This window comes from Pinus tabuliformis, chromosome J (genome assembly GCF_031772625.1).
Source record: "Pinus tabuliformis cultivar Carrire ecotype Pingquan chromosome J, CPIR1, whole genome shotgun sequence".
NCBI lineage: Eukaryota > Viridiplantae > Streptophyta > Pinopsida > Pinales > Pinaceae > Pinus > Pinus tabuliformis.
In genome coordinates, this window is record NC_142295.1 from 382,121,272 (window position 1) to 382,131,064 (window position 9,793).

At 34.1% G+C, this 9,793-nt stretch overlaps 1 protein-coding gene across 1 annotated transcript; it reads right to left on the bottom strand.

Moving 5' to 3' along the window:
• Window positions 1–2,599: 2,599 nt before the first annotated feature.
• Window positions 2,600–3,921, bottom strand: LOC149227365 (serine carboxypeptidase-like). The gene is made up of 4 exons (XM_089375489.1): window positions 3,812–3,921; window positions 3,416–3,674; window positions 3,118–3,251; window positions 2,600–3,031 (listed from the first exon to the last, which is right to left on the bottom strand). The coding sequence occupies exons 2-4, from the start codon at window positions 3,618–3,620 to the stop codon at window positions 2,882–2,884; spliced, it is 489 nt and encodes a 162-aa protein (XP_089231615.1). The 5' UTR covers window positions 3,621–3,674; window positions 3,812–3,921; the 3' UTR covers window positions 2,600–2,881.
• Window positions 3,922–9,793: the final 5,872 nt, after the last annotated feature.

Sequence of the window (9,793 nt, forward strand, 5' to 3'; positions counted from 1 at the left end):
TTGTGTTGTTAAAAGTTTTAAATACTTGTTATTTTTTTCTTTATTCTAAATTGGATATTGTAACTATCCCCATAACATAGTATTACATTTCGAATACTTTTTAAAAACTCATTAACATAATATTATATTTACTTTTTAAAAACTCACTGCAATTATTTGATTGAATGGACCACTTCCCATGTAAGAAAAAAATAGTTTCAATGTATTTGAGCGATGATGTCCATGAGAATAAAGAGTAAATGGTCTTGTTAAATTATCTCTATATGACTCTTATATAAATGGTTCAATATGATTCATCCTAAAGGATTTTATTAAATTCCCCCATATAATTTCTATATAGATTGTAAAATTAGCAAATCAGTTCTATATTCTCATTCAAGTTTACTTGAGATTGTGGTTTGTTGATAGAGATTATTAGTTTGAGATTTTCACAATTTGACTTAACACAATAAAAGGTTTTTTAGATATGTTTTCTGCGATAATCACATCAAAATTCATTTGCCGATGCATTTCAAACCAGCAAGTGTGGTTCATGGTTGTCATTGGTTCCAAACTAATTTTGATATGATTATCGCCAAAAAAATGTCCCAAAAACTTGATATAGATCACAAAAATCTTAATTCAATAACAATAAAAAGTACGATATGTACACTACTACATGTAGGGGGGTTTTAAGACAATATTTGAATCAATTGTCTTAACTTAAGACAAAAAGAAACTCAAATATTGTCTTAAATATTGTCTCTAAGCGGGTGTCTCAAAATATAATGCCTCAAAAAATTGTCTCTATAAAGACAATATAGAACACATATTATTATTGTCTCTATAAAGACAATTTGATTTGTCTCTCTAGAGACAATTTCATTTGTGTCTCTTTAGAGACAATTACATTTTTGTCCTTTTAGACACAATTCCATAATTCAAACTATTGTCTCTCTAGAGACAATATAAAATATTATTTAAAAAAAATAAATGTCCATAATTCAAACTATTGTCTCTCTAGAGACAATATAAAAAATTATTTAAAAAAAATAAATGTCCATAATTCAAACTATTGTCTCTCTAGAGACAATATAAAAAATTATTTAAAAATAAATAAATGTCCATAATTCAAACTATTGAGTTAAAGATGTTTCGAATGCATGAAGATATGAAAGCAAATTCAAACCGAGAAAAAATTTAAACTGAATGACATGGGAGAAGATTAGTTATTTCCCATGGCACTTACTTTTGCTCTTGCTAGGGCGATTGTTAGGACACTATATAACGCATGGACAGTTGCTAACATAAAGATGAAGTAGTGGAGCTGGTTCATGCCAGTGAGGGAGACCAGAGGATACTTACCCTTGAATCAAGAGGGAATGAATAATTATCAAACTATCATAAATATCTTGAATCATATCAAATGGACTAACACGATCTAAGTAACATCTAATAGCATTGGGAAATTCGAATACGTAACATAGAGTTTGGTGTCCACCTCAGAACAATGATCGATAGCAGGATCCATTGATTATTCCTTTTGACATGGAAGCATACTATAAGCCATTCCTTTCGGTATACAAATCTTAGAAATGGGCTTCTCTCCAGTGGTCAGTAGAAACGAGATGAATCCCATAAGCATCAGTTCTACAATCCAAAAAAGACCATTTAAAATGTATTATGTCAGCTGATGTCATGTGATGCAATCTCATTCTGAAATTCTGAGAGTTGCTAAAAGATAGACTTGCTACAACGATCTGAATACTTCTTATGAACAACTCTCAGCTTATTTCCTCCCGTATTTAGGTGAAAATCAACCATGAAATACGCACATTCCCTGGAACAATGCACATAAATGTTATTACCTCAATGTACAGAGTTAACAAAATGTGCGTATGCCTCCAGACGCTTAGTATGCGCATTAGTATTAGATAAAGATTCAATTCAGATAGGGTGTTAGTAGCTGAGTTCCAACATATAGTTGATCAAGACACAATGTTCTGGCCGTAGCTGATCAACAATGCCTGCCTGTAATTGATGAAGAAATCTAAAATGTCTAGGAGTAGGATTTCTTTAGAAGGGTAAAATCAGTAAAAGCATGATGCTTCAAAAATTTTAAGGCTTACTTCAGGTCTGCTTCAGAGTAGCCTGTATGAAGGGTAAGTGTTTTGTTCCAACATGGATCCTTCCTCAAAGTGCATCGAGCAGTGTAGACAGCAGCAGCAGCAAGCATTGATGGACTGTAGATAGTCCATGCGCTTTATGGACATATCTTGCCATGCCAAGCACTTAATGTCCAAGAGGCTTATAAAGGGATAAGAGGCAAAAAGAGGAAACAAGCATATTCAACAATAAAATAATAGAACGAACGAGAAGTGAAACACAGCCAAACCACATAGCCTCCAATTCAAATATAAGTAGACAATACTGGCATCCGTTGTATGATTGCAAACAACATAAATGTTTTCATGTCATTGTCAATAAAATTGAATGTAGGCTAAGAGCATCATGCTTTGAATTCCCCGAGACTCTAACCAAATATTTTTGTTGAATTTACAATTTCTTTCATCCAATTTACAATTTCTTTCATCCATTAGGACATCAGAACATGCTGGAATAAGAACACAGGACATACTATTCATGTTCTTGAATATAACTTTAACACCATGTATAATCATAATTCCACAAGGCTTGGTAAGCAATAAGAAGCACTATTTCTATACAGTTAAAAAGTGGCCATCAAAAGATTTGACACAAGTTAGCAAGACTGATGGTCCCAATGCACAATTATTTTGCCAAATCAGAAAATACACATCTTTGGGGATGCACACTACTGCAAATCTAGAAATATTTACATTAATATAGGTGAAGAGAGCAATTCTCCTAGTTAAGCAGATAACTAACTCTCGAAATTCTTCTCTGGCATCTCCGTCACTATCTTTAAAATTTGAGAATTGTCGTCAGTAATACTTCCTTGTGTCCAGCGTTTTAACATCCCCAAGGCCGCTTTTGGCTGACCGATTGGGATCATATGACCTGCATCATGAACCTGGTGCAGCAAAATAGAAGATTCCGTAAGGAAGAAATTATCTACTTGTACAACGAAATCAAAGATGATCATCGAGTGCCTTTTACCTTGAGAAAACTGAGTGGTCCATAACTGGTTATTAAACTTGCTTCCTTATCGTCTACAAGGAAGGATTTTGTAGGTGCCTTCTTGAAATTCTCACTTCCAGACCAATCCATGGAATTCACCCATCTTGAATTGCCTGAAAGACACATAATTTGAACAATTAACTTTTCAATTTTGAAGATTAGACTGACAAGCCTGAAAAACAAAACTGCAAATAAGTTAATAACAGACTTAACACCTAAATCATAAAGTCATTCTCCAAAACAAAAACAATATGTTATATGTATACAGTATCATTACCTAACCAATTGAAAATGAGATCATATTCTCCTGCATAAACTAGCAACTTAACACCATCCTCCAAGAGTGTTGGAATGCCAACTTCCATATTCCGCATCCAGTCAGTAAGCATAGCTTCATAAACCAAGGGGCTACAGGAGACAAATTTTCGGCTGCCAACCCCCAGGGAATCCCTAACAGAACCCTGGTTTAAGTAATTCTCCATATTTTAAAAATCATAGCACAGGCCACCATTGCACTCCTTCCGAACATCATAGTACTGCAAAATATAAAACAAAATAATGAAAACTAATATCGTAAGATATATAAAACAACGATGACAAGCTATTTAAGATACAAAATGCTGATGAAAAAACATAATGTCTGGCTGTCCAGTATTTAGAATTTAAGTCTTACATTGATATTCCCAGCTAATGCCATAATGGAATTGAAAATTGAGGTGCACACCAAGTATGATGCAAAGCATGTGACAGTCCCTTCGGTACCTGGCAAGTTATCACACCGGCTATAATCAGAACCTACATTAAGAACCTTCAATAAAGGATCCAGCATAAAATCAGTTGTAACCAGTTACTTAAAACACTTCACAAATGGTAACTAAGGATCATAAAGCAAACAAGATTTAGCCATCAAGCTTCTCGCAATTTAAAACATAGTAACAAGATTTCAATATGAACACATACAAATCTAGTTTAGTAAACAAAGCATACATCTCATAAATATGAAAATTTGCATTTTGTTCCAAATTTTAATAGGATTTCAGCCCCATGAAAAAATATTCCTTGAAATTTGATGACTAGTTTATATTTATAAGTGTCTATTTCTGAGATTTTTGGGCTGTTTTTTATGGATTAAAGGTCTACAAGTATCAAATACATGAGATATATTATCAAAAACGATAAAAAGTGGACCATACTGCAAAATGTTTGTAAAAACACACAATAAACAAGAATGAACTAACTAGAGGAGGGAAAAGCATCACCTATGCACAATATTTTGAGATCCAGATAAGCCTTCACTACTGTTATGGAAAATGCTTGCACAAACAACTTAAAACATACATTGAATATTTCAAAAACCACATCAACAAACAAGCCTTCCATAGCGGATAAGTGTTCAAAGCCCTTAACACAAATTTTATGGATTGTACTTGCTCATTATGTACTGAAGCAAACACAGTTCAACCAAGAAGAATGCTAGATTTTCCATCTGAATAATAGATAGTACGACTTGTCAGTACAGCAGGGTATTATTAGGAATACAATAAACAAAAGTAATTTAAAACATGAATGCTAGATTTTATGAGGCATTTTCGAAAGTAGATTTGATCAATGCCACACAGGCTGCTTTCAACAATATAAAAAGTGGTGTCATTCAAAACTTTACCACTTTGTTGGAATCAGCTGCCTTTAGAAACTTGAGGAGGAATACATATGTCCGAGTGGGAACTGTAAGCTTGAAGTTCAATTGCTTTAAACTCCTGCGAAGAGATTATCAATTGATCAGTCAATCTAAATGTTTGGAGACTATGTTGCAATCAATGACAAAGAATTATCAGTTAGAGCTAATTACCATGGCCACTATCTGTTCTGACGTGCATTCATTTGGGAAGATGAGGATGAAGTCATTGACCTGTAGCCAAGTATAAACCAGCTCTTATCAATATTGTGTTACCTATTATAATATAATTTTTGTGCTGACTCCAGCATAAAGCGTAATCTTCTGTAGGAGTAGATATTGTTGGTGTATGTACTTTTATACAGCCAACAAAGTGTTCTTTTAATTAGATATATACACATCCTTTCTTACAGATGTCAGCAAGTCATCCTACCTGTGGAGGACAGACTTCTTCATATTTGCTAGCTATAAACATTGCAGCGATAGCAAGTAATGGCAAATTCTTCCTTGCAATACTCTGAATAGAAAGGTATCTGTCAATGATGTTCACAGTGAGATACAACGTCTCTGGCATTAATTCCAATTCCAAATGCACCTGAAAATTTTAAGATTTTTATGTCAGGCCTAAGAGATAGACCATATAAATCTCTTTTAGATCTAAGTTTGACAGCAAATGGAAGTTGGAACTAGCATAGGAACAAAGTTGTACCTCCACCAACCAATCAATCACGACTGCCCTCATCTTTGCGTTGATTTTAACCTGGTTTCTCATATAATCTGGAGGTACGCAACTCACGTCCTGGGCATACATGAATGCCAAATTTTACTTAAGGAAAATAAAACTTTACCTTCACACTAACAAGAAACTGCAATCATTGACAGAGAAACATACCTCAATTGTCCTATAGAATTTATATATATCTTCAACGTATTCAACAACTGCCAATTGGCTTTCAATATTTCCATCATCAATGCTAGGAAGCACCTGATGGGAATCCCTGAATGCATCCTGAAATACATTCATCAAGATTATTAATCATTTTCAGCCGACTTACATGATAAATAAACACAACACTAACTTGAGGATATCAAGATAACTAATCATTTTCATCCAACTTACAACATGACTAAAGACAAAGCTATCTTAAGGTTATAAAACTTGCTAGTAATTTGGAGTGGACATGGATACTCTTTGGTTTGTGTATATTTGTTGAACAAGAACAAGAAAAGTATAGGAGAGTGACACAGACCTCACTTTGAGATGTTAGCATTGCAGTCTTTGGTTTGTGTATATTTGTTGAACAAGAACAAGAAAAGTATAAGAGAGTGACACAGACCTCACTTTGAGATGTTAGCATTGCAGTCAATGATGGTGTAGTGTGTTTCCTGGCACTTGAGTCGATGTTAGCACTAATACAAATGACAACGTCATTGCTGGTGGTGCAACTGTCATCATTGGGTAAGTTGGCAAGGCATAAAAAAGCAACATAGCCATGACATGGATCTAAATACTTCTCATGAACATATCTCGGCTCATTTCTTCCTGCACTTAAGTGGAAGTCAACCATGAAGTTTGCACATTCCCTAGAACAAGTAAATCAAATGTTATTCCTTAACAACGCACAGGGTTAACTAAATGTGCACACACCCCAGACAGTTTGATGTGCACATTTGTCAATCTTTCCCATATGTAGAATTATATACAATTTCAGACAGGTTGCCAGTAAATTAGTGTTGTAGCAGGTCCACTAGATTTTGGATATATAATCTACAGATTTCTAATTCATGGAAATTCCTAAGATATTTAGGAGTAAGTATCCTTTGGAAGGTTAAACTCATTAAAAACATGGTGCCTTGAGAACTAGAAGACTTACTTGAGATCTTCTTTTGAGTAGCCTGTGTGATAAAGCTGTGGTAGCTGAATAGATGCGGTGGATCTAGATTGGGGCACTCTACATATTTTAACCCCTTCTCTATTGACATTACAAGTTTATACTTGTGCGATTTTCCTCACCCGTCCAGTGTTATTGGCCACAATATTCTTGGCATGATTTATGTCTTCCTTTGAGTGCTACAAGTCCAGAATAGTGGAAATTGAGGCACCTCTTAACCAATATTACATGCCTGTATCTTTTGAGACCTAATGATTCAACACCAGAAACTATTCCATAGTAAACCTGCTTTCACAATCCTCGATTCAGAATTGGTGTGATTTGCACATGAATTGGAGTTTAGCTACAATGTGCTCAAAGCAGTTTCTTTTTGGCATCATATTTATCCAGATTCTAATCTATCGCCAGGAAATTCGTCCAAATTGTTGACTATCACCCAAAGAATCAGCGATGTGAATCAAAACAATCAGGAGATTGTCGTGGAGTTAGCTTCCTCAATAGTAATAGCACCATAATCTTTTCTTCATGAAAGCTGTGCGTAAGCTTCCGCAAATAATAATGCAACGACTATGAATGCAAGAATGCTCGCATTCAGGGTTCAGAATCTGAAGCTAGATAAGGTTGCATATTAACATGAACAATAGCAGGTAAAGGATATGCCATTGTTTTTCTAGAGCATGTATCAACAATACTAAACAAATTTCGTTCTTTGAAAGCCATGGGCTGCAAATACTGTTCCATTGTAAGGATATCAACACCCATAGCACATGTGTCATTCATTGTTTGCTTTATCTCTTTATTAGATTCTTCAAGACCCAACATTATGGAAGATTTGGTCACCATTTCTCCCTTGAATCCCTTCACATGCTTCAATATAAGTAAGCTCTGGTCATACCCTCATCAACATATCTACATTGATGAATTTGAGCAACAATGGCCCTCCAACCTTACGGTTGTCAACATCTTGATGTTGGATTAGCTAAACACTTGCACACCTTTTAGGATCACGATGAAAAAGCCGGGCTATTTCTGGTTGACCACATGGATTTACAACTTCCTGTCCTCCTTGAGTTGTAACAGCTGTATGTTGAAACCACAAGCTGTTAGCGAAGGGGAGCACTGGCTGTAAGTGGTTTTTATGAAGGGGCCTCTGTTGTTTACCATGTGTTGTTTACTAAATACTAATCAGTACAGATAGGTGTCCATGAGGTATGTATAATAATTTTCTTTTAAAGGATCCATCATAAGATGTAGTAGGGTTGAATTTATGGGTTTATATTTTAAGAAATACCCTAGTATTTAGAAACCTTAATCTTAAGTATTTGTTCCATATGATTTGATTTCTAGGGCATGGGATAAACTCTAGAATGACATAAAGGGAAAAGAGTGTGATCTAAGGTTTGAATTTAAGAAACCCTAAAAAGGCCTCTTGATTACATAAAAACCCTAGAAAAGTAACTTGACATCATGTTTTGGAATAATATATTGCTTGGGTTACTTGTTAAAATAGTATTGTATTTCCAAGAAGAAAAAAACGGATGGGGTGATCCATTTGAAGGCATGATGTAGCTCTTCGTAACACCTCATAAATCATGGAGTCGTTGTGCAAAAAAATTATTGAATATATGCCCTAGATTTCTTAACAAATAACATAATCAAACTCACACAAATAAATGGTTGAATCTTACATTTTGCATAACATTAGATGTATATGGGGGCATTAATGATCCCTGCATGCCAACATTGGTTGTATTGAGGGGCATAAATGAATCCTGCATGCCAACAAAATGCACGCTTAGTAAAAACACAAATATTAATAATTATATATAGTGAAATAAGTTAACTAAATGCACAAAAATATTGATCAAGTTTTACCACTATCATTACCTTAGATGTATTATAAGGTGTTATAGGGGTTGGAATGACTTTAGTGATTGCCTGCATTCAACAAACATAAATTAGATAATACAATAAGGAATATAAGATAATTGAACATATAAAAGACAATATTCAAGCTTACCTCATGCATCATCATAGCAGCGTCCTGCCCTGGTGCATTTGTTAACATTTCCATAAAAATAGTGAATACCATTGAATCCCCCATAGTAGCATCAGTAACACCCATGGGTACATTCTTAAGAAAACACATAATAACATAAAAATAAGAATGGGGGATTCAATGATATTCACTACTTTTATGGAAATATCATTAGAATATTTCCATAAAAGTAGTGAATATCATTGAATCCCCCATTCTTATTTTTATGTTATTATGTTATTATGTGTTTTATTCCTATCTGTGTCTTGAATCCTGTGTCTATTAGGTCCAATGAGAATATTTTCCTTGTAGTTGATTAGGTAAATAATTCACTCAGACAAAATCCATTTCGTGGCAGCCAAGAAGAAGTCTCAGTTTCGAATTAAGACACAGGTAAAAATAAGAAAACCTTAATCAAAAAACCGATAAGAAAATAGAATCGGTAACACCAAATATATATGTCTTTCAAGTAAAACCTTAAACATTCAAATTAATTGATGTTCATTACAATTAAAAACTCAATACTTAACTTGTAAAGAAAAATTATATTGCAGTGAATCCTTATAACCATCTTAAAGTAAACATAGTGATCGAAAAATGTCATCCTCACAAGTAAAACATTAAACATTCAAATTACTTAATGTTCATTACAATTAAAAACTCATATGTCTAACTTGTAAAGAAAAATTATATTGTAGTGAATCCTTAAAACTATCTCGAAGTATACATAGTGATCATAAAATGTCATTCTCGGATGAAATCTCCTCATCTGATGGCATATATACCCCACCATTAATAGACCCTAAATCCACAAATAAATTAATACCATCATTTTCATAGTCTTCATCACCTTCAACTATAGGTAAATTAAAATCAATGAATTCATCATCTTCATGGATTTGATGCCCATGTGGTTGCTCATGTCCTTCAAAATCTTCAATAAACTCGTCTTGGTCTTCATCTTGGTGATATGCATCATTGACAATAAATTCTTCATCATCTCCATCTTGGCCATCTATGTCTTCAGGGGGAACTTCTGCATCTTCAAGT

Bases quoted from the DNA above. Each gene is read 5' to 3' on its own strand.
- LOC149227365 (XM_089375489.1), bottom strand. From the start codon at position 3,620: ATGGAGAATTACTTAAACCAGGGTTCTGTTAGGGATTCCCTGGGGGTT. The intron at 3,252-3,415 runs GTAATGATACTG...TGTGTCTTTCAG, and splicing joins TCTCATTTTCAATTGGTTAG to GCAATTCAAGATGGGTGAAT. The intron at 3,032-3,117 runs GTAAAAGGCACT...TTGCTGCACCAG, and splicing joins GACCACTCAGTTTTCTCAAG to GTTCATGATGCAGGTCATAT.